The 25,957-nt window shown below is 43.7% G+C and overlaps 1 protein-coding gene across 1 annotated transcript in view; it reads right to left on the bottom strand.

The window, feature by feature from the left end:
* Window positions 1-10,680: 10,680 nt before the first annotated feature.
* SMYD3 (SET and MYND domain containing 3) overlaps window positions 10,681-25,957 on the bottom strand; it is a 407,161-nt gene continuing 391,884 nt past the window's right edge. The window contains exons 11-12 of the mRNA XM_009276285.1: window positions 18,978-19,086; window positions 10,681-11,393 (exon numbers count right to left, since the gene is read on the bottom strand). Of these exons, the coding sequence (XP_009274560.1) occupies window positions 11,292-11,393; window positions 18,978-19,086 (211 nt within the window). The 3' untranslated portion in view covers window positions 10,681-11,291. The remainder of the gene's footprint in view (window positions 11,394-18,977; window positions 19,087-25,957) is intronic.

Below are 25,957 nucleotides of genomic sequence, written 5' to 3'. Positions count from 1 at the left end.
TTCGTCTGTGGGCTGTTCAGAATAGCTCTGATTTGCTCTAAAGAGCTAAAAGGCTTATTGCCTATTTTTGAGGTAATTTATCTTCATTGCTGTTATCATGCAGCCACATCAGTATTAAAGAGCCCGAAGTGCCTTATAGTGACAAAAACAGAGAAAAATGGGTTAGCACAAGTCCTAGCCTTTGTCTGAGGCAGAACTGATGGTGAGGAGCTCTATATGAGCTGAAAACAAAATCAATTCGCTCTTGATCAGTTCTGAAGCCTTACAGACCTCAATGCTACACATGTCTGGTTTGGGGCAAGACTGCCAGAAAAGGTTTTTGGGCATGGTGCGATAGCAGGGGCTCACACCTGGCAAAAGGCTGATGTCCTTATGAGGCCTGCTTGAAACTTTTGGCACCTCTTGTAAACTAATGCCCTAGCCATGACCAAGTCTTGTCTTTAAAACCAATAACTTGCCAGACTAAAACTCAGGAGAGGGTTTAGCGTGGAAACCTGACAGGCCCCATCTCCTTATTGGGTCCTGAACAAGCTCTCCAACTACTGGAAAACCAGGAGAAGGGGAAGTAGTTGCTACAGCTGGTTCCTCTCCCACATCTGCCCACAAACCACTGGGGCTCCTGGGCCCTCACCCTCATTTTGGCTGGCAGCACTAGCTGCCTGGACGCTGCTGAGGAGGGAGTGCAGCAAGAAAATTCAGCTCCCAGCCTCTCAGATAAACAGAAAATTAATGTTTAGTTCCTCTAGAAAAAGGCCATCTGTGAGTGGATTTTACATTTTATGATATCTGTTAGTATTCTCGACAGTTGCCGATCTGGCAGTTTTGGAGGCTGACATCTGCTATTTAACCGCTGAGCAACGCTATACTGGCTGTGACCACACGAATGCTCTACATTGCTCAAAGACCACTTTCATAACCTCCAAAAACAAGTAGGTAGCTTGGAGGTCCTATTCACTCTCCCTTCAAGAACAACCCTGGCAAGTGCTGACCTGGGAAAAACTCTAAGACGGCCAAAAATGGTCCATCCCCAATGGATGCTTGTCTAGGGAAAAGACCTGCATTCATTTTCATATATGTTTACGTGCGTGTCTTCTGTGGATGCTTACTGCACAGGTTTGGCACCCATGCTTTGCATCAGATTGTGGGTTTCATGCCAACCAACTGGCAGCCAAACGTATGCAGCTGTGTGTGTCTGGCACACATCCATTTTTCCATTTCTATCTCCTAGAGACCCAAGTGCAGCCAAACGCGTGGGTGTGGTGTGCGGGACTCGGGGCTTGCTGCGGAGAGGAAGTCTCACCTCCAGCGATGGAGGACCTTTGTGACTCACTTTAAAAGAAGGAGGGACTGTCCTCGTCCCTGTCTCATCCCTGTTCATCTTCATTCTCTGAATGACGGGAAACCAGGGAGATGGGAGAAAACCTGACATTTTCCTGTATTTAGTTTGTCGAAAGATGAATTGCTCATTGTAGTTACAATAAAGCAGGGAGCGGGGGAGCACACAAGCCACCCCGCTTGCTGAGCTGTGCTCTGCAGACTCTTCCACACCGGTGCCATTGGATCATTGCTCAGCACGGCCCCTTGCAAACTGCCCCTTGGAGCTTGCTTGGCAAGAGTGCCCAGCGGTGCTGAAGGAGTAGCAGTGCTTTTACCCACTTTGTCTTTCAGTGCCTGTCCATGCACAGCTCGCTCCCATCTCTGTGCTGTAGTTGGATGCCCAGGGACACAACTATGAAGAGATTCATGGCAGCTGCGGGAAGATTCACAGCCCTGTTTTTATGAACGAGCAAGCTGCCTGCTCCTAAACTATATTTGATGGAAACCTCTCAATACCCAGCAAGCAGCACCACGGGAGCCAAGCAAGATGCTGTAAACATCATTTTCTCCTAATTTCCAAGGACAATGGAAGACATCGCAATTACGCAAATAATGAGAAAGATAACAGTTCGGCTCCTCACCCTGCGGCTGGTGACTCATGCTGCCCCTGGGGGCTGGCGTAGCTGGGACTCAGCCTGCCCTGAGTTTCCAGCAGCTCAAAGAACATTTCTGAAGGTTATATGTAAAGCCATTAAGATGCTGTGAAATCCACAGAGAAGCTTCTGAACAGCCTCTAAGCCTCGGCATTGCAGACTTTACATCCATCAGACTCTATTCTTTCTGCTGGCAAGGCTGAAACAATGGGCGCACCAGTCCTAGCCTGCTTGACAATTAGCATTGCAGTGGCATGAAGTGGTCTGCAGAGTGGGTCAGTCACAGGAACAAATGCTATGTGCATACTAAATAAAAACCTAGCCTAGCAGGAGGGCTTCGCACCTGAAATCTTTGATGGGGATGCAGTCAGTGTGAGAGTACTGGGGCACCGAAATACTTCCCCAGTGAAAAAATTGTTCTGGGACTGATTTCTCCAGCCAGTAACATCACCTAGGCCCTCATGACTCATGCAGTGAAATATTTATTTATTGGCCCTCTGAATAATTCCTGGCTTACGTTTATGTCCTGTTAACAGTTTGCTTTCCAAATTTTTCCGTATGTTTGCAATATACACCGGCCCAAGAGGCAGGTTTCCCAGCTCTCTGTGGCAGGTTAGTGTGAACATCAAAGTCAAAGCTTGTGAGCCTCCCTAGGAGGTCATTGCAAAGCTATGCCTAGTTTCTTATTAAGGTGCTTTTAAGGCCATTCTGAGCTGGCCAATTTCACTGCTGTACACTGCCCTAGGTGTGGCACTAGGGCAGCGATGCTGCTGGTACACAGCCCCCACAGCTGCAGAGAGGTAGGACCGAGGGGATACAAAGGGGATGGCAGACCCAGTCCAGGTCCATGGAGGCGAGTGGACATTCATAGACTTGTCAGCAATTTAAGAACAGAGCGATACCAGGTGAGCTGCAGAGAGGATGAACGTGATGGTGCCTCGCTCGTCCCTACAGAACGTGGGGCACAGGACATGCAGTGGTACCACCTGGCCAGAGGCCTGTGGTAGAGACACCGTCTCATTTTGGGAGTCATTTCGTTGTCACACTGAGAAGCAGAAAACCCACTGGAGCTGGGGGGGGGAAACGCAAACAACCCAAACCCCTATAATCTAATAGTTATGTCAAAGCTAGCTATGAAGATTTGGGATGTTTTTTCCCTTCCTCAAACAGGAACTTTGAGTAAAATTGACCCTCACGCTAAGCCATTTTGACCTCTTCATAAGCTAGCACCATAAAGTGTGGAGGCTGTTATACTGCCTTATCTTGCTGACATTGTAAACCTTTGAGCTTTAAATTCTCCCTGTGATCCTAGAAATTCTTCCCTGGCAAGACAGAGTAGGTCTGTCTTTATTTTTAAAGCACACACTGAGTTAACTTATAATTAAACCCAAAATAATCAAAGTGTTTCAGATGGGAAAGCTGTAAACCCATTTCTCTAAGAAATCATACACCTAACCACATCCTAGAAGCTTCGCTTGGCTGCAAGGTCTTGCCTGCTGGCCAGGAGCTGGTCCACTCGCCGTCGGCCGCTTCATGCACTGAGTTTTTGCTGCAAGAAAATTCATACTGCACCTGAGGTGTATGGCAGGACTGGGTCAAGGCTGGCAGAGGGGCACTTGTGCCAAGCCTGGGCTTCTCTGCCTGGGACCATCTGCCGGCCTGAGGCAATTCAGGGTTTCCACCATTTTCATCTGGCAGACTGCGTAAGCTTTTTCATGGGAGTTGCAGATGGTAGAGGGAATTCAAGCCTAATGACAGCAAGGTTCACTTTCCTCAGGTGCCTTTTGAAAATCCCCCCTCCGTGGGCATCCACAGACCCCAGGCTGCAAAGCCCTGCCACACAAAATGGCAGTGACAGCTGAGCCCGACTCACTGCAAACCTCATTGCAGGGCTTTAGGGAAGGCAGATGGTGCCAGATCTGGCCTGGCTCAGCCGGCACCAGGAAGCGATGGGCACAAAAAAGCTGCCGTGGTCCAAAGCCAACGTAGTAGTTGAAGACTTGTCCTGCTCAACTGTTGTTCTATGACACTTGCCAAGAGTGGAGCAGCAAGATAAACACTTCCATGCCACTTCAGAAATGATTATTTTGTTGGTTTTTTTTTAATAGAGCTTTTTCCTCTCTGTTCTCTCCCTCTTCCCCCCCACAACAGAAGCTGGACACTTGACATCTTTTTACAAGGGTAAAGCCTCAACAGCTTCAAGGGCGATGGGCCCCTGATGAGAAGCTGTGTCACAGGCAGAGCAGGACACGAAGAGAGCAGTGAGGAAGGCACCGGTTTCCCTGCAGCGCAGAGCTGGGAAGCAGGAAGCCCCCTGCAGATCACAAAACGCTCACTGCGGCAAGAGGTGGAGAGCCTCAAAAAGTGCCCCAAGGCACCTTTGTCCTGTACTGTGAAAAATGCAATAAGCTCTAGAGTTAGCTTTGGCATGTTGCTGCATTCCCCACATGTAAAGGAAAGGTGTTTGCTGAAGGTATCACATCAGGCAGGAGGAACAAAATCCCTGCCTTTGCCTCCCTCGGCTCCTCATTTGGCTCTGGTCTGAATTGAGATACCTGCCAGCTAAAGGACTGACAGGGCTCAGTTAATGGGAAAGAGGCCTATGTTAATGCCCGTCTGGCTTCATGGGCTAGATTTGAGCGAGTCTGTACCTCTGCAGAGCTCTACACTTATGTCATTTCTGCAGCTCTGCAAGTGCCAACCAGGGGTTTGTCAGCAAACTGGCCTTTTTCCAGCTCACGAGCAGGACAAGCTCCTCTCTCCCAGCACCCAATAACCACAATTTCTTGTGACTTAGCAGCAGATTTCAAAGGGGTGTTCCACAGCAGATAGGCTCTTGATGAGGTTTCCACCACCTTGGAAGGACACATTTTGCCAAGACTTTAGATTTGAATGGTAAAACGAGCAGCTTTGTGGCCTGGGTGTATCACAGTCACATTACATAGATTGCACGAAGAGCTTTGGGGCTCTGATGAAATGAACTTGGACAATGCCCATCTAAAGGATTTTTATCCATCTTCCCATCTACCAGCCATAAAGCAAGGCAGCATTCTTGCCTGTTGGCCGGCGGGCTGCCCCATCCCAGACCTGGGATCAGTATTCCTCAGGTCTTTCTGATTTTCAGAGGCTTTCTGTTGGCAGTTTAATGCATCTCTGCCAGTTTCCTTTTTTTCATGTTGAGTTGCAGTTTGACTTGAGTAAAATAAACTGCAAGCAAAAAAAAAAAACCCGCCCAGCAATCAGCACAGACCTATTTGCAGAGAATACAAAATCAGATTTTTTTGTCTATTTTTTACAAATTATGTAACAGTCCCCACAGAAAACATTTGGTAAGGGGAAAAAAAATTATTTGTATACCCTCATTACACTGACCTTTTAAAATACTGTTATTTACTGGTGCCTTCAGCCACAGATGTTCAGAAATTAACATTCCCAACTTGTGATAGAGAATTGCCCTCATCCAGCATCCTGTTAGCATGATGGGGAACATCACTCCCCAGTAATGGTATTTTGATCACGGTCCTATATAGGGTATAAGCTGGATACAAGATGTTAGTGACATTAAAGAGAATAGAAAAAACAGACATTGCCAGTACCTCACTGAGGAATTTCTCCCCAGAGCTTGACATGACTTTGAAAAGGAGACTGAAGTACAGCAAGGACCCTTGCATCCAAATGGGCAAAATGGGGCTGCCCAGGAGAAGCAGAAGCAAACCCCCAGCAGTCAGTGACTGCTCCCTTTCACGCAGTCCCCATCATCTCTACTACTCCAGTTCCCAGACCCCCGGCTGTAAGGCTACTGCTATAGCTATGGAGGACAATTCCTCTCTGCAGCGGTGCGATGCCCACGACCCTCTCCAAAGGCTACAACGGCTTTTCCATCCTTCACTGTGGTCTCCTGCGTGTGTTGCTGCCAGTGGGAGGGATGGCAGCTGTGTGACTTTGCAACGCATCACTTGGGTGTCCCCAGCTCGGCAAGGGACAGCACAAGGAGGATCAGGCCAGACATCTCCTCTACCTGTTCCATCACAGGATGCTCAGCACCACACCTGGCACCTACTACAACAGGAAGGCAACACTAAAAAGGCTTCATTAAAAGGAGCATCATTAAAAGTAAACAGGCAAGTATAGCACAGAGCAGAGCGCAGAGCCTGGGGGAGGGGAGGAGTGGAGCTCTGCTAATTTTCTCATCAGACACCCTTCTCTATTACCATCTCCTGGCTCCTGCTCTGAAAGTCAAGTGGAATTGTCAAGAGGAATCACCTGTGATTTAAAGTGCAGCTTTCCTCCGAGAGGTATGTAAAATTGCCACCTTCGTATTTGGAGCCTCTGGGGACTGGGAATCAGAGCTGCTGAATTGGAGGGGCGGAGGAAGAAAACATTGCTCTTTCCTCCAGTCTTGTCAGCCCCAATAGACCAGCCCTTAGCTGAAACAGAGACGGGGGAGCAGGCTCCTTAGCTCCAGGTAAGGAGATCAGCAAGTGCTGCCTGCCCAAGCCCAGGAGATGGAGAGGAACTTTAAGCAAAGAAGAGGCTGTGTGATTATCCCCTTCCTCCTGTCCTGGGGTCAGTTGGAAGAAGAGATTGTGCTCTGCCCTCATTGAGGCATCTTTGGAGTTAAAAAGGACTCGGGCAGGATGCTTCAGCCCTGCCTGCTTGCTGTGAGCCCCATCAGAATTTGGTTAACAAGGAGCTGGAGCGTCTAAGACTACTGAAAATCTTGTGTGTATGTGCCTTTCTGTGCGTGCCTGTCTCTGTAGCTATATAGGGGTATATTTAAAAGAAGGTTAATTGGTCTCCTGGGAACTATAAAGAACTTGTTAGGTTCCTCTGTGTGAGCAGTGACTGTATGAAGCCTAATTACTAAGCCTGAGTTATTCTTTTTTTTTTTGGGGGTGGTGGTGGTGGGAATCTCTAAGGTCCTTATTAAAACCTACAAAAAGTCTAAAGAATGATGGAATTAGAATTGATTTGTCCATGTTGATCACAAGCGCAGAGCAAATAAAAACCTTGAACTTTCCCCATGAAATACTAATGGGGGTCATACAGGCATGGCTTACACATCACTATTGGGGATAAACAGAAACCACTGTGCTGAACGGCAAGAATAGCAGACTGCAGACTTTTAGGTAAGGTGCACTCTTTATGCTTAGGGCAGGAAAAATACACACTTAAATGTTCTTGTAGGGAGCATTTTACAAATCAGCCATCTCAAATGTATTTTCAGGCTGATTAACTTTGTAAAATCAGAAATGGCAAAGAAAAAGACTTTTGTATAGGAAAACGTACATTGATGGGAAAGAGAAAATAGCCATTTAAAAAGAAAAAAAAAAAAAGAGGAGCTGTAACGTGACTTTGGTCTGAAATGCCCAAAAGCATTTGTTTGGGATTTTCCGACTGTGCTGAATTTTGACTTTTTGAGTTTGCTGAAGTGCTGTGGGTAGAGACCAAAGCTTTCTCTATGTAGAGGAGGCACGGCTTAGGCGGGGGCAGCTCGCATCACTCTGTCCACGTGTGGCAACTCAGTTTTGGAGGAACTCTCAGGCAATGCCTATCTACAAGAAATACGATTATGCCATTCTGTCCCGCGCAACCCACAATGACAAAGTCCAACTATGGATGTCAGTCTAACCCTGGCTGATTTGCCCAAGGTCAGACACAGTTTCTTGTGCAGTGGAGAAGCCAAGCCAGAACTCTACATCCGTAACTGTAAGACCTTCCTTCTTCTCCTTGTCTTATGGGAGATTTAATTCTGAATCAGGGGAAAAAAAAAAATCCTCATAATTGGCACAACCTCTGTGAAAAACAGAAGTCTGTTCATTAAGAGTCTTGCAGTGGCCAGGGACTATTTGGAATATGCTGTGCGGGGAAACAGCCTCTGTATTTCACAAATATGCTGTGTTAAAAAAATAAAAAGTCTAAGAAAAGCTAGCTTAAAAAACCTACCCACCAGAGAACAGGGTTACAGCGAGAAGCAGAGAAAGGGCTGAGTGGTGGGAGAGTTTTGCTGGCATAAACTTGTGCACAACTCCACACGCAGGTCGATAGACTCAAGGAGGTCACAGCTCTAAAAAATTGGTTCACTGCATTTTCTCATGAGTGTCTTTACTTTCTACTACCTCTGCTATGCACTGCAAGTTCTGTTTGCTAAGGGCCCAGAGAGTTTTTACTTCCAGCATCGGGTCAGCAGACCTTGAGGGTATGGATACAGAGAATTACACCATGCTTAAAGAAACAGCACAGTTTAGGGAACTAATTTTTATTTATTTATTTTTAAAGACAGATGTTTTGTTCAACTGGTATCAATTACTCTCAGCAAAACTGTATCCTCCCCCCATGTTTTTTCCTGTGTGTTGGTACTGCTTTTCTTCCAAAGACATACTACAATGCAATGCTTGCTCTAAGTGCAATCTAACATTGCTGCTCCTGGACTAATTTAAGGGATAGTGACAAATCAAAATGTATTTCTAAACCTTGCGGTGAACCAACTTACCATTACTTTCCAAAAGGTACTGGAAAAGTCTCTGACCTGCTGGAAGCAAGCAGCAAGCCTGCCAGCATTACAGATAGATAATGTTGCAGTCTGCCTCTCTCTGACTTTAGCATCTTTATCTTAGCAAGCTGATACCACCTGAAAAATTTGACAGATATTATTCTTGAAGGCCGAAACATGATGTGTGTGCAAAGAGAACTCCAGCTACTTCGAGTGAGCTGAAAAAATAAGATTATTTGATTTGAAATGAGTGCTTATCTAATGTTCCTTCCTTGCTGGCATGGTTGCTTGCTACCACACTTTCAAATGATGCATTTAGCTAAATCTCTCTGCAGTCACCGGCTGGCCTTCTTCGCAGAAAATAGGCTGGAGTGGGAACACTGGGAGAGAAAAATCTGCCTGCAACAACCTCCCCTGCAACATCAGCAGCCCTGCTGGTGGTGTTAGTACATGTGAACCTCCAAGGGAAACCGCTCAGTAAATTACTGTAACCAGCCAGAAAACTTGACTCTTTCCTTGACTGAGGTGAAAGAAATGCAAGTTTTGCATCAACAGTAATGAATATAAAGCATGAATTATGCCCCCGTACTAAGGAATCTCCGCAGACCAGCCCAGAGAAGGCGGCCAGGCAGGGCAGGCAACGTGGCGGTGCCCTCAGGACACTGATCTGGAAACCTGAGCCACAGACCAACCTGGGGCCAATTTGGTTTCTTGCATTGCTCAGTGAGCTGCGGATCAATTTCCTACAGCCCTATGCACATGGCAGCACTTGCCGTTGTGATGCTCTGCAGCCAACATAGCACACTCTCCGTTTCCCAACAGACAGTTGTTGAACTGTTTCACTCTTACATTTTCCCTGAGCATCTGCTATAGACCACTGCTGAGGAGAAAATACCAGTGTAGGTAGATCCTTCAGCTTGATGTAATGTGGCCTTTCTCATCTGACATCAAGTAACTCTACCCCTCCCCTAGTGCCCGCCTTTCCCTGCTATTGCACTTGGAGAGTTGAGGTGTCCTTGTACCAGAAGCCCCAGAAAACAGTGCTGCAGTTCACACACACAGATGTGTCTGCATACATGAGAGCTGGCGGGCTGTCTCCCAGTATATGCTGCATAAACTAATGCATCGTCTTACCTTACATTCTGAAGTCACTTCCATTTGCAAATCTTAGTATTAGATATGTAATCCTGAGATAACATAAGCATCATCTTCATGCAAAAGCACATGATTCCTAACATGCATGTGCCCCTTTAAAACCAGAAAATAGCTCTTGAAGACAGGGTACCCCTCACATTTTCTGATTGTCCATCAGTGATGCCACTACTTTGTCAGAAATCCCAATAAATGCAAAGGTCTGACCTTTTCCCCCAGATAATTTCCTTTTCATAATAATAAGAAGACCCAACCAAGCAGTGAATTTCTGCGAGGATTATTGCACTTCTTGGGTGGCTGATATGACTTGGCCTCTGGCATCAAGCCATGCTACGTACTCCAGAAATGCACTGCATTTCATAGGTTATTGCTTGCATATTACTGCTGGGCAAGTGAACGCTCCATATACTGGAACAAATTCAAACGCCTTGAAAGGAGATACCTTCCTCAGCGTTGGCATTCATGTGCTGTGGCTGTAAATTACGCCCAGAGTGTTCATTTTCTTTTTAAATGTGTTCTCATCTCATAATAATTAATGGTGTCAAGTTGCTGGTGTGAAAAAAGCCTGACTTTACAACGATGGATTAATGAAATAACAGTCATGGCTGGAGTAGCAGCAATAAATTGTTAGAGAGGAGTGACACACCTGAAGTGATACTTTCAAAGGCCTAAAATTATTTAGGTTTCAATGTTCCTCATAAATATTTGGCTTTTGTTAACATTTGTTTCTGTGTTAAAAATGGAAGTCAGCAGCTCTGGCAAGAACAATTCTCTCGCTGATGAGCGTGGGGAAATGGGACGCCTGTGCTTTCCAAGACATCCTTCTCTCCTCCAGGGATGACCTCCTAATTCAACGGTCATCTGTAGGTCTCAGAGCTTCGCTATTTGGGGAAGTGAAATCCAAACCCCACAGGCTCAGAAAGGTCTAGAAACCACACCTGTGAGCTCATAGGTCCAAACCTCTCTCTTTTTAAAACTGGTATGAAGTGAAGAAGCTCCTGAAGCAGTCAAAATGGGGAGAAAACAGAGTAAGCAATTTCCACATAGATACACTTTTGATTAAATTTTTTATTCAATCTATTTTAATATTCAATATTATAACATATGAAATGCAAGAAGAAGAGGGACAGAGCCCTGCAGATATATTGGGAGGGGGGAAAATCTCATTTAGAACATTGGGAAACTTATTTGATGTCAAAGAGCACAAGATCAGGCTTTTGGAAACCAGACCTAAGGGCAAGGCAAAGGGAAAAAATATATTCTCTCTACTTATAATGTGTCTGACACGAGATTCTTAGTTGCTGGCATAAACTGGTATAAAAAATTGACTGCTGATATAAATGGAATTATATCACTTTGTAACCGGTGAAGACTCTGTATGCATTTCCCAATACTTATTATCAATTAAATTAGGTGTTGTAAATTGATAATTAGGTATCATCAATTAGATTGTTTGGTAGGGGAAAAAAAAAAATCCTCTGAAAATTGCAGATACTCCTCCAGACATCAACTCAATTCAGATCATACAGCAAAACTAATGAATACTAAACATTTTTGTAAAGCAAGTAGGACCTAATGAAAAGACACTAAAATTATCAAGCAGCTTCCCAATGCAATAAAAAGCATTTGATTTCCTTTCTCCTTGAATATTTTGTTTTCCAGACTGGAGGTTTTCTTCACTGTGTTCTCATGATGGCCTCACACTGTTCCTTTATCTCCATCAAGGCTTGCATCAGGCTGTGATCTGTCCCATGGGTCACCTTCATAATACTATAGGCCTTGAGGAGAGAACAGAAAGGGACACGTTAGTCATTGCGCAGACCATACAAAGGGGTTGGTCACTGCAGTGGGGCAGGGATATAAGTGCTGGTTCTCAAGTGGTTGGCAGCTGGGGACTTAAATGCATGGCATAATAGAAATAGGAGTGAAGTATCCCAAAGTGTATAATGATTTGTCCCTGACAAAGGAGGAGGCACTGACACGTTATTGTTAGGTGTTAAAGCCCATGAATATGTTGCACAGATGGATGTCTGGAATAGTAAAGGAAGATACTTTTGCACAGAGGCATGAAGGCCATTTTAAGATTGGTCAACTACAGCACCCAAGGTTTTGGTACATTATTTAAAAGGCGACTGTGACATTCATGATGTTAGTAGCCTCAAAGTCCTGTAAATAGAAATGGATTAATGCTTAACCAATGGAATAAAGTGCCTTAACTGTATCAGGAGAAACTATGCATAGCATCAAACAAACGAGTACATTAATAGTTTCACTCTAAAAAGGCATGCAGGGGAATGGGTCTTTGCTGCTTTTCCCAGGGATTCTTTTCTCTGTGTGTTGGTCATCTTCTATTCCGAGGCCAATTTGCGCTTGCTGATATTGTCTGTAGTGTTGCTGATTCCCTGCCACAGATATGTCTGAAATGCTCTTTGCCCAGCTCATGTTTAGATCATCATTTTTTATATGACATTTCTGCTTCTTCCTTCTATTAAATTCCTCCTGCAAGGAAAGAAGTACCAGATGGAAATGGATTCAGCACTTCTGAAAAAAGAACAAGGGAGCTAGAAGTGTACTGGTAGCAGAAAAGACATCAGAGATTTTTCCTCATCCCAAACCGAGGAATTGTCAAAAGCTAAATGCAGTGTGTGTTTCAATGGGTTCCTAGTCCAGTCAGCTGACAAAATTCAGCTAAATCAGCTTTGGACTGCAGAAAAAGGAACTTTTTGGAAACAAACGTTGAGGAAGGAGCTTCTACAACTACCTGAAAGGAGGTTGTAGCGAGGTGGGTGTCGGTCTTTTCTCCGAAGTAACAAGTGATAGGACGAGAGGAAATGGCCTCAAGTTGCGCCAGGGGAGGTTTAGATTGGATATAAGGAAAAATTTCTTTACTGAAAGAGTGGTTAAACATTGGAACAGGCTGCCCAGGGAAGTGGTGGAGTCCCCATCCCTCGAGGTATTTAAAAGACGTGTAGATGAGGCGCTTAGGGACATGGTTTAGTGGGCATGGTGGTGTTGGGTTGACGGTTGGACTCGATGATCTTAGAGGTCCTTTCCAACCTCAATGATTCTATGATTCTATGATTCTATGATTCATTTAAATTGGAAAGATAAAAATAAAAATAAATATATTATTTGGTGGAATGAATGAAAGCCTACTTCCAAATTCTAGAGACTGGCAGCATATGGAAATTCTAGCACAGTTTATATTTGCTTCGAATTAGCTCATTCTTAAAAGAAGAAGGAGACAGCAAAAGATTGAAAGAACAAGTTGAAATAGCAGTCAAAACAAATCAGAGTGTGCAAGGAGCTCTAAAAAGAGTCAAATATGTTCTGAGCTACCACAATGCCCTACTACTAAATCATAAAATATTCAGTTAAACAGAACAATGGAAACGCTTTTATCACCATTAGAAATGCCTAAGAAATGTGAAATAAAATCAGAAATCCTCAATTTTTGCATATTTCTATTTTAGCAGAAATACAAAGCTGGTCATGTTTTTGCAAAATGTTTGCAAGTAAGTCATAATTATACTCCCTGAAAAGACTACCTCAATTGTTCTTAGTGTTCTGCTTTTCCTAATTTAACATACTGGGGACATGTCCAACCCAAACTATTCTATGATTCTAATAGATCACAGAAGTATTTCAACATAGTGGAGTGTGAGGTATTAAGCTGTACAAGAGCTCTTTTTGGTAAATAAATAATTGAAAAAGTAGTGTAAAAAGCAAGAATAAGAGCCAGTCCTTCCCTGGCAGAGACAGTGGGATGGAGAAAGATGAACACTTGCATGGTATAGGAATCCCTGGATGGTGCAGAGCAGGATAGCTGCAAGTGGGATCCCGTGCATGTTGCAGCACAGCAACACATAGCTGCGCGCAGGCTAACTAGGAAGGGACAGGATCACCCTAGAGCGAAGTGGCCAGGTGAATTGGCTGTGGATCCAGACACACTTGGTGCATGGTGTTTGCATGCCCTGGCCAAGAAAGCTGTTGGATTTATTGTGAATGACCTGTGCTAAAAGCTGTGCATTTGGATACATCTGAGTCACAGTCCTGGGGCAGCTGACCTTGATCTTCAGCCCACCTACAGGACAGAGGTCAGGCTGGTAGTGATGGACCTGGACAGCCTGATGCACAGCCAGAGATGTCCATATGGATATGCCTCTGTTAAAAGGCAAAAATCCTTAGTATCAAACCTAATCTTGAGATAATGCTACCATTGCTGACTTCTCTCTCACCTCCAACATTTCCTTTCTGTTCCCTTTCTTTCCTCAGTATGGCAGATAAATGCACCCAGTCTTCATCCTTTTGTTTTCTCAGGGAGAAAATCATTCTCATGCAATGTACTGTCTCACATGCTGCAGTACGAATCAGAACCAGCTGCATCGAAGTTAGAATAGCAATGACTTCTGTAATCCCCAAATTAAACTGGCATTAAGTTATGTAGCTGTTTTTGCAAAGGTCAGTGCAAAACTGGGGATAATTTCACCTCCAAAGCAAGGAATTGTTTTACTGGGCAGAAGCAGGAACATGCAGGCTCTCTGAACACTCCCTTGCTCTCCTAAATTGCACAGCTAACCAGCAGAGTTGAGGCTGAGCAGAGTCTTGTGGTCTGTGTGGTCTTCCTCTCAGCTAAAAGAACAAATTTAATTATGAAAAACTATAGTAATCACAAAAGAGCAACATCGGCCACAGTGTCATCAACCACATACTGTCTCCCTGAAGAATATAAACCCCATTAGACTAGTGGTATGGCTGTTGCTCCATGAATGCAAATGAAATTCAGCGTAGTCGTTTGTGCCTGATTTGCATGGGGATGGGACAGGATGCCCATCACCACAGCTGCGGGGAACTGTGAGCAGATGCAGGACGGCACTGCTCCATCACAGGGAAAGCAGAAAGCAAATGGCCATGCGCCAAAATGGCATGAAGTGAAGGCTAGCTTTTCAGAGGGAGTATCTGTGTTTTTCCATCTCTCTTGATTGAAGGGGACACTTGCTAAAGCAGGCATAGGAAAACCAAAAACTATCACAGTTACTATCAACCACAGCTGGTAAACAATTCAGCGTTTGAAGCAAACCCCTAGAGAAAGGGGATTTCTTCAGTGTCGCTGTGAAACCTGGGAGGGATTTTACCCCAATTCCTGTGCTTTTTGCCCCAACACCAGGGATTACAGTAAGAAGGGAAACGATATTGTACCTATTGCAGGCCTTCATGAGACAAGACAGCCATGCCCATCAGCTCATGGGAGGACAAAGGTGCTCCTGCGACCGTGCCAGCCAAGTGCAGGGTCTGCAGGGGAAACTGGCTGGTCAGTGTCATACATGTGTGCATCCTCCTGCCATCGCTCAGCGGCTGGGCACTGCTGCCCTGCTCAGAGAAGTGCATGGGTACAGGCAGCCACTACTACCACCACCACCACAGCCCAGAGGATGCAGCAGCAGCCAAGACAACGTGCTGCAGCACTCATCGGCTCGCTTTGAGGAGACAACACTCAGAAATGAAGTCATCTCCTTGTATCCAAGCCTTCCCCTCTGCACCCTGCCTGTCCTCCCAAACTGATTCCAGCTCCACTCGGGTTGTGGGCAACCAAACAGGTGTGAAGGTAACAAATGACACCTAACAAATATTTATGCTAATGAGTGCCGCTCAGGACAAATCTATACACTTGCTAGGGGCTGCCGTGAGCTCCAGCGATGCAGATTCGAACTGGGCTCCTGCAGGAGTGCTGCTTCCCGGTCAAGAAGCTTTTCTCTTCACAAGACAGCTTGTTGCAACTTTTGTTATTGCTGCTTTTTACAGTCATTCCAGGCCTCAGAGAAGTGCATGGGTACAGGCAGCCACTACTACCACCACCACCACAGCCCAGAGGATGCAGCAGCAGCCAAGACAACGTGCTGCAGCACTCATCGGCTCTTTTTGAGGAGACAACACTCAGAAATGAAGTCATCTCCTTGTATCCAAGCCTTCCCCTCTGCCCTGCCTGTCCTCCCAAACTGATTCCAGCTCCACTCGGGTTGTGGGCAACCAAACAGGTGTGAAGGTAACAAATGACACCTAACAAATATTTATGCTAATGAGTGCCGCTCAGGACAAATCTATACACTTGCTAGGGGCTGCCGTGAGCTCCAGCGATGCAGATTCGAACTGGGCTCCTGCAGGAGTGCTGCTTCCCGGTCAAGAAGCTTTTCTCTTCACAAGACAGCTTGTTGCAACTTTTGTTATTGCTGCTTTTTACAGTCATTCCAGGCTCTTTAAATTAGGTTTGTTAGACTGGGGGTCCAGCTCCAGCCTTTTGCTGACAAAGGTTTTCCTTATCTATAATTCCATTTGTCCTCCCACCATTACATCTTTCATATATATCTATATATATATGTATATAAATTTAAAAATAATATGTTGGTTGTACAATAAACCAAGGGCTACCTTCAGGTTTTATTCCAGAAGTGCAGTATTGCCTCTCTGTAACACTTCTATTTCCAAAACCTGGCAAATTAGATTCTGCAGGGCCTAATATACTTTTAGGGGGTGATTTCATTTTAATGGGTGACATAAAGCCCTCCACATCATTTAAGCCTTCTTTGGGGGTGCAGGGCAGACAGCTAAACCCAAAGGGCACTAAGAGTCAGGTGGTTATGACAGTGATTCATTTTTGGGTGGCACAGAGAGCAGCAGTAAGGGCTGGGCTGCAGAGCTGTGTATGAAGATCTACCGGTCTTAACAGACTGTGCATCTGTTGCAGAGAGGCTGTCAATCCCCAGCAGCTCTGAGGCTGTGCCTGATTAAACAGGATTTATATGAGTGAGGTGAATTTCACTCAGATCTCAATTCCTCTGCACCTTCCACATCCTTCTCCTTAATGCCACACTGAAATTAGTCTGACGAGGGCTCCAACAGGGTGCTATTCAGTGTCAGAGTGTATTAAGAAGAGAAATGAAGCAGAGAAGGTAATCGAGTTTCTGCTCTGAGCATGTGGCATGCTCTGTTGACACATCTAATCACAAAGGGCCAAACTGTGTTCTCATATAACTCTAGGACATTATTTGAGTTATATTAGGAATCACATCCTTTACTCACAACAAACTGGGAAATCTATCTTGCTGTAATTTGTTCCAGTGTAGACAGCAACGAAGGGAATCAGTTTCAGATCTCATCCAAAGCAGTGTTGCGTCCTATGCTTACAAGTTGCATGGAGAAACAGGATGACAAGAAGCTTTTCCTCCTCTCAGCTGTGCTCCCAGAGAGTGGGAGTTCAGTCTCTCCCTGTCTCACACATGTGGGTGAAAAGGGGGAGGCTGAAAAGGGAATAGGCAAAACCACAACAGGCTTAGTTTGTAAATGGTTCTGCATCTCAGCTGTAAAGCACTTACTGTGTCCTTATGGACTACTAATAGCTTGGAGACCACAGTTAGACATGCACTCAGGTATGGCACAGAATGGTAAGCAGCACCATATTCTCCCTTTTCAGGGAAAGAGGAGATCACAGCTTGAAAAAAGGTTTCCGTGTTAGGCATTGCTCAGTATTCAAAGGATAATACAGTAGCAATCTGGCTTGCAATGGGCAACTTCTTCACTAAAAACATACAAAACACCATCACAACTTCCACCTTCACTGATGAGCAGCATTCAGATGTCTCTAGGGGAATTCACTCCAGTTTAATTTAATGCAGTGTCATATTAGAAATGCAGTTAGAAGAATGCCTGTTAATATATTGAGGCAGTATCAATGAAAATAGAAGCTCCTCTGACTGGGGTCTTACTCCACCTGCTAAAAAGGAAAGTGTGAATGTTTGGAAATTATAAATAGTACAGGGGAAATGGCAGAGCAGATTACCTGGCATGTGACAGATATATGCCTTACTTCTGAATAATACAGGGAAAATAGAATTGATTACTCTTCCATCTGCTTTTTAATGATCAGAATTGGCCATAATTTAAGTTAAATATATCAAGTGAAGATTTAAGTTACCAAGACTTAGTAAGACTGGCATCACATTAAATACTAATTTGTTATTTCAACATGCAGAAACTATCAGTTATTCAGCTTGCATAATTAATCAGATGTTAAAACTAAATAGATATGGGGGTTGAAAAAAATAAGTACAAAATACTAAGTTATCTAGAGAGTCATGACTGATACTGACTTTATAGGGGATCCAGGCAGGAGTAAAGACCACTTCTCCCCCCACCCCCAGTGCGGACACCCATCCCCTTCTATCCCAAGCAGCTGCCCTAACTCTTTGCCACAAGACTAGCTCTTCATATAGTATGGACGTTAAACAAAGGGGACATACAGCCAACTTCTGCGCTTCTTTCCAACACTGGTGCCAGCCCTGGGGCCCGCTCCCGCCCAGCAGCAACAGGAGAGTAGCTGGGCCAGGTGACTTTCTGCAACGCTCAGCAAAGGCAATGAGGATGCTGTGTCAGGCACTGGAGGTGGGCCGAGAGATGAGAGGGGGAACTGCACAGAGCATGTACTGTCTTCAGGCCAAGCTGACCACAAGACAATCAATAATACAAGGGAATAAGCGTAAGACCTCTTTGAGGGGAACTGGAGGCAGCACATCTTCCAGGGGGAGAAAAACACCCCAGCAGTGATTGAGGGTTTGAGATGGGAAGTGAGAGCCTACGTCCTGAGGACATGTTGCACATGGAAGGGGATTCTTCAATATATTTAAGATGATAGATGATAAGATTTAGATATTACTAGCAGCAATATAACGGCAGGACAAATAAAAGCCCGGGGTAGGAGGAAATTAATATAAAAGTCAGCTCAGGTACAAGAGGGATGGCTTAAAGCTGAAATATAACTAGCAAAGCACCAGCTGCAAAACCAGATCAAAGAAGAGAAAGATGATGAATGATACAGAAATAGGAGGGATCAAGAAGATGCCTGTTGATTTGAGCGTGGCTCACAATAAAATACAAGCATTAAAGGCAAAGTTCTCCAATCTGAAATCACAGATCCCTGATAGGGAATAAGGAGGGTAGAAACTGCAGCTGTGCTCCTGTTCTTATACTTTCAGTGCTCCCAGATTCACTTTGCTACAGTACGAAGGAGAGTATGAGGCACTGAGATATTTTTATCTCTTTGGATCTAATAGTAATTTTTCATCCAGGCACCTCTGAGCTATTGAACTGTAATTAGCAGTGACTGATACTGGAGGAAGTCAGTGCCTGAAACGCTGAGCAACGGTGACCCATCACCACACTCAGCTGCAGCCTGGGAAACCCACTGGTAGAAAAAGAGGTGAAGAGTATCCAAAAGCATGAGGTGCAGTCAGAGCAGAAGGGGGGGACACATGGCAGGTTCAGGAGAAGCGAGGGAGGGGGACAGAGAAGAAACAGTTCATAATACTGGCCTGTTTCAAGGTCTCCAGCGCTTGAGGAAACATATCTTGACTATACTGCAGTTTGCCCACTCGCATCAGCTGGACAGCCCTCAGCGGATGGAAACCAGGATAATACAGTCTGCAGAGAAAAAGGAGGAAAATGTGTCACTGTCAGCTCTCACCTTCACGATCACTGCTTCTGTGGAGAGCTATTAGGGTGGGACTGCAAAGTCATTGTGAATGTTAATAAGGTACTCAGAGAAAATTAGCTGCGCTACTGAGAAGCATGAAATACTGAGGGGAATTAGCAAATTATTACTCTCCATCTCAGAGGAATGCCTTTAACATTATCCTGTTAGAAAGTGACGGGAGTGGGATTATTTAATTCACTACTGTTGGATAATACAATAGCATTTACTGTACTTAGTGTTGCAAACAGAGGTCATTCACAATCCCGGGTCTCTGGAGAGGTATAATTTTAAGAGGAAGCTTTAGTAGGGAACCCAGTCCTGAATCCTCCAGGATGAAGGAGAGGGACTGCAGGGAAAGCAGGTATGTAACATCGAGGCCACCATTTCTGAGGGTTTGCTTGCTGCTCCCTGTTGCAGAAAGAACAGGTGCTGCACATTCAAGGAAACATCTCAGACTTGGCTTGTGCATCTGGACAAGGTATCCACTAGTGTGAGGATACACTCCTGTTCTCACTCAATTAATTTCACAGAAGCAGAGGTTTTCCATCAATCTCACTAGAGTTAATGAAAACAGAACTATGCTCTCTTTTTTTTCTAGGAAGTAGATGGAGAGCAATGTCAGCATTAATTCCTTTCATGATGCTCTTGAAATGCCCATGCTTTGATGGTGACCGCCCTGCATTTCCAAAGCCCACTGGCCCTTGGCTCACAACACCTGGATCCCACCCCAGCCCTGTGTCCTGGATATGGAGAGCACGGCATCTCGGAAGAGCAACCTGGGGGCTGCAGTAAGCCATGGATGTGACTTGCCTGGAACTGGCCAGCAGGAAACATGAGGTGAACGGACACACCTGGAAGTTAAGTCACCTGCAAAAGATCTTAGATCTTTTTTGACTAACTACACAAATAAAAGAATAAAAGCCTTAAGCACGACTCACCAAAGACAAACGTCCTGTTTGATCAAACAGCATTTTATTTCCTCAAGTACACCAGTGGTGTTCTTGAGGAGTGTCTAAAAAAATACAAAATCTGTCACAACTGCAGGAAGAAGAGCCGATAAGCTTCCCAAAATCTACTCTCTGAAGAATTTTTTTTTGTTTACACCAAACCTATGATCATCGGACTTCAGGGGAATTACTAATGAATGATATCACTGCAGTCAGAAAGGCACTTAAATCTGCATGGGTATGATTAAATGCATGCTAAGATGTTAAACAATGTAAATTTGTACAATGTATAGTAATCTTCTGATAAGTCTGCATGCAAATGAATGAGTTATCTTTCTCCACTATTTTTCACTAATGAAAATGCAAACACGATGAAATACAGGTAGTTGTTTAAATGGCAGTATATCTGGCTGCCCTTACAAATCTCAAATGATGTGTAAACATCACGGAAAATGTTTTCACACCCAAAAACCCCTCTTCTGCTGATCCCATGCAGTTTCAGTGAAGACATACAGAAACACAAGGGAAGCATGCCTGGCAGGATCTCAGGAGCAACAGCTCTTGATATGCCAAAGCCTCTCAGGAAGCAGCAGAAACCAACTCCTCAATGAGAATAATCCATCCTGAATTGCCACAAGCACCACCTGTTCAGACCCCTTGTGGGCTGCAGTTCAAAAAGGCTGGAGAGCCAGCAGACAAGAGAGAAGAAAAATGATAGCACTTATCTTAGTCCAAACTGACCACTCAGGAACTTCGAGGATCCGGTTAAACAAACACTGGAAAATTATCAGTAGGTTTATTTTTAGATTTTGTTTCTGGTTATTATACCAATTAACATGGTGCTATCTGCTACTAGTTAAATAGGGAGAAAATGCAACTAAGTCAGAGATTTTGGTGTGAATTAGTGAAGAGTAATAGAAATTGCAGTGCTAACATGGCACAAATGGGAATAGTGAGCACATGCATAACTGTAAAAATTGCAAAAAAATGATGCCTATATGGTTACGTACTTCTGCCCTCACCTGTGACTGCTGCAAAGGAAGGTGTAAAAAGGTCATTCCCTCTCCTCTGGCCACCAAAATGCCAGGATGCCTGGGGCCACGGGCACAGCCACAGGAGAAGGAGCCAGGCCCCCTTTTGCCAGGGGGCAAAGACTTTTGCATGAGATGATAACTCATCTTTGCAGTCCCCACGAGACTGTCTGCTGTATCCTGACAGCTCTGATTCTTTTCATCCTTCACAGCCTTTTCGTTCCACACCTTTACTTTTCAACCACCTTTTTCATGTCTCTCCTTTTCCTCTCCTTCCTGAATAACCAGCCCCATCCAAAAGACCAACACAAACAGGAACTTGGGTCCTGCCTCGCCTGCAGCCACCGCAAGGATGGCAGCTCACATGAACAAACCCAGGCTATGCTTCAGTTCAGCAACGTGGCGCCTGCTAAACTTCACACAGATCCATCAGAATTCAGAATCTGCCCCTCCATACAAACAGGTTTCTTTCTATAGGTCATACATTCACCTCCAGTCAATAAAGATTTAGGATTGTGGTATACGCAATACCAGAGAAAACAGGTGGCAATTTAGCAATGTCAGGTACTCGGCACCAGACTACCAGCCATAAACGAAAGCAAGTGAAAATTTAAGATGAGGACACAGAAGGAGTAAGTGTGAAACAAAGAGCCCTGTGCTCATAAATATTTACAAAGCTGTTTTACTGAGCTGATTTATGCTCTGATCTTACGCATGTACATAGTTACATTTTGCAAGCCTTAAAACTGACACTTGAAACAACTGTTTATTATCATATTCTGGAATAAATCTATTAAACTATTGGAACACCTTTTGTGGAAGCACATCCATTGAGTGAGTTTACTAGAGAAATCCAGGCAGCTTGCAGCTCTTCTGGGAGATGTGTAAGTGGGAAAAATGCTGCTGGCTTATTCCAGGCATCCCTAGGATTCAGTATTATGAAAAACTGGCATGGTAGAAAGAATTAAGACGCAGTGTCAGGTACTTGTGAGCCAATTTATTATCCCCACGCATTGCTCTGAACAAAACAAAGTGGATAAATTTAAGAATAAGGAAGACATTTACCAGCCAAGGAACTGATACCTAAAGACTGTCAACAAGAGACTAAAAGAAAACTATAGAGAAATACATGCTGTAAAACACGTTACGGCTTGGGAAGAATAGGATTTCAATCTGAAAAGGATTTTATGAGATTTACCAAGGCCTGAGGGACAGGAAGAACAGTAACATACTGAAAGCTGTAATAAAGGTAGTTCTGTGGAGTGATGTTTCCTGGCCCTTGGCACTGGTCAATGCCCAGTAGTCCACTTGCAAAGACAGATTAAACAGAATACAACAACTAACAAGTAAGGCTGCGCTGTAAACAAGAGAACTGGAGGAGGCTGAGAAAGATCAGTACATTTTGTATCACATGCTCTGCTTATATGAGACAGCACAGCTTTGTTTCCATCCATGATCAACAGCATCCATGCTAGCCTGTCTCTCCAGCCTGCCCTCCTGCCTATCAACTGGTCCCCCCAGTTTGGTGTCATCTGCAAATCTCACAGAAGTGCCTTCTGTTACCTCCTCCAGGTCGTTGATAAAGATGTTAAACAGGACGAGTCCCAGGACAGACCCCTGCGATACCCCACTGTTGCTGTCATCCAAACAGGGTACAACCCAATAGCCATGACCCATACTCTGTAAAGCAATAGCTGCTTCTAATACACCATGGCATCGATAGCTCCTATTTGTAATTCAGCCACAAGGTTTGCCTTGATTAACCCCCAGAGCAGTCACTGATCATATATTTTATAAAGAAAAAAATATTTTTCTTCGCTGTATATGTCAGCTTTGAATCTCTTCAAGCAATCCCTTGTGTTCTCATGTAAAGGACAACATAAAAAAGACAACCCTTGACAAATTTTAGCCAGTTCCTTCTATTTCTTAATACTGTAGTTCAATTAATTCCACTCAACTTATCTCCATTACAAGGTAAATAATCAGAGCTTTTGTGTTCTCTTGTGAATTAAAGCCTAGTATTTAAAAAAGACACTGCGCAAAATCACTGCCTTCTCTGATGCCTCATATTTTAAAATAAATAGACGCCTACCATTCCCTGTAAATCAGTCTGTGGGGTTAACATTTACACTGTTGTCTTCAGCCTGATGTAATTATAAGCAGGCAGGATTTAAAAAACCTGAAATGAGGGTTTAAAATGGAAATGCTACAAGGCTCTTTAATATGGTGACATGTAAAAAGTGATGCTATACATAACTGTATATCAGTTTGCAGTACCTTTTAGTGCAAGTAAATACGACAGCATAAAAGACATAAAGCAGTTTTAGGAGCTGCAGCAACAGAGAAGGAATTAAGAAGAGGCTCCTGGGCATCAGGAAAGGTGGTGAGCAGAATGCAAAGGGGACAGCGTCAGCCTCATGACGGAAACATGCTCGCTACAGCTGGTGGAAATGTTCACCGCAAATATAGCACCCAATAAGTTCAACCTTCTTTTCTTTCTCTGACTTATTCTTGATTTCTGAACTGCTCAGTATGTAAGTACATTCATTAAAGCTGTTCACTGAACTGCAGCCTAGGAATTATTTTTATGTTGTCCAGTTATTTGTTTTTCCATTACTCAGTGATGTGAGTCTGGTCATCTAATTTGCATGATATTATTTCCACTCCTTGGCTGGGATGATCAATGGGTTCTAAATATGGGAATTATGAGAAACATTTTTAGGACAAATTTAAGGACAAATTATTATTTGCGCTAAAAAGTATGAAACATTTGGTATCTATCAACATTTCCAGGGAGGAAGCAGTTATTTTATGAATAGTCAAAGAAATTGTATGCCTCAGGAGCATAAGACAGGTAAACTAACTGTGCTCATTTAGGAGCTCACAGTTCTTAATGCCAAAGGGACTGTGCTGCAACTGTTCAGTCTGTACATAGAATTTCACCTCACAATTCCTGCTCCAAAACCACCATTTGAAGCTGAAACAGTGCTTAGCAATGCTCTATTTATAGAAAATAATCTTAAGCAGCTTTATACATAATTTGCTCAATATTAGTATTTTTTAATAAGCACTAGGCCTATGCAAGAGTTTTGCCTGGGATGGAACAAGGTTACAGGGTTATTTCTGGAGGAAGTGGGAACGTGTTATCGATACTAAATGACTCTGTTTTGCATGTTAAGTATTAGAAGTCTAGTTGGAACTGTATAATTTCTAAGGACAATATATCTATATTAACCTGTGTATAATCTTTAGGGTTCCCTGTGAAAGCCTTCCAAAAGAATACTGCCTTGGCTTTCATGTTAATATGTTTTTTCTTGGAGTAATAACGGTGTTAACCTGTTATTCTTTCTGCCTTCTCTTTCTCTCTTTTTCTCCCCCTTTCTTTTCTCTTTTAACAACTCCCTATTTATCATGGATGACCAGATAAGTTTAACTCAGTTCAGTACCTTACAACTCCCCTTATACTTCCTGCAGCAGCCATGTCATTTTTGGAGTAGCAGACTAAATCCTTTACCTGTGGCAGACCTGATATACTCCAGCTGCCCTGAAATGTTTATTGTCCATTTTATCTCCCCATCACAGTGTCTCACTGAGAAGATCAAAGCGTCAGTGAACAGTTTAATGCTGGCATCACCCTTTTCTATTTCTGCTCAGATTTGACCTCTCTCACTTGGATTTTGGGATCAGCTCCTCAGCTCTAGCAGGGAGGTTTTCCTGGAGGTAACCGCTAGTGCACACCCCTAAAGCATTACAAAAAAGCTTTGCCAGTGATGAGAAGACATTATTATTAGTAGAAGGTTTAGGCTGGAAAATCTCTTACAAACTAAAGCAGGAAAAGTTACTTTCTGTTGCTATTACATAAAACTATTAATTACCCCTAAGAGACTTACTCTTCTGGTTTAACCAAGTAACAGCAGAAAGTCGGCATGACCTTCTGAGCCAGCTGGGGTCTGATATCAGTAGAGATGTGTAGACCTCCATACTCTTATAATATATCCTGGCTGTATATTTTTGCAGTCTAATTTACGTGTGCTCTCTATCTGTATTATTGCTGTATTGGCAAAACTCTCGGCAGCCCCAATGTTGAAATTTTCACCAACGACCACAACTCATGTACAAGCTTCTTCATACTAAGCACTAAAAAGCACAGCATGACAGCCTTTGTTTTGCACAGATAAGAAACGGAGGCCCAGGCAAATGAAGTGGTTTGTCCAATGTTACAGGAGAAAATCTCTGGGAAAGCCAAGAGTTGAACCTAGATCTCACTGTGACTTTAGGATGTGTTTTGGTTCATGCAGAGCCTGGTTCTTGTGTCTATGCTGTCTTGTCTATCTGTCTGGCTCTGCCAATCCAAATGAAAGTAAGTGTAGTTTTATAGGCTTAAAAGGCTTGCTGTATTTTGCTAATGAAATTTAGAGACAGTAACCTTCGTTTAGAAACTTTTGTGCCAGACTGCCAATTTATTTTTCTGGTTTTTTTTTTTGTTATTCTGTCCTCACTCAAAAAATGTCCTGTTATTTCAGTGAAATAGCTGCCTCTGGAAACAGTTCAGGATTTACTCTGAAATCATGGCTCAAAAGATTTTTCATCACATCTGCATCTCATACTGTTACATTACTATTTGTTTCAGTAATTTAACTGATGTGATCAAATAAGCAATCACACTTCTTAATCGACTGAATTCTCAAGAAATGTTAGTTATCCATCTCAGAAATCATTTCTCTCTGGTTGCTGATCATTCTGCTGTATTCCTTATGGTGATAATTTATGTCACATTAAAATAGATATCGTTCCAGATGTTGGCTCTGCCAAGATTTGAATGATAACTTTAATAAAATAAC

The sequence above is a fragment of the Aptenodytes forsteri genome, unplaced genomic scaffold (genome assembly GCF_000699145.1).
Source record: "Aptenodytes forsteri isolate BGI_AS27 unplaced genomic scaffold, ASM69914v1 Scaffold10, whole genome shotgun sequence".
NCBI classification, from domain to species: domain Eukaryota; kingdom Metazoa; phylum Chordata; class Aves; order Sphenisciformes; family Spheniscidae; genus Aptenodytes; species Aptenodytes forsteri.
Note: the sequence above shows the minus strand (reverse complement) of the source record. Positions and strands in the feature narration are given on the sequence as shown.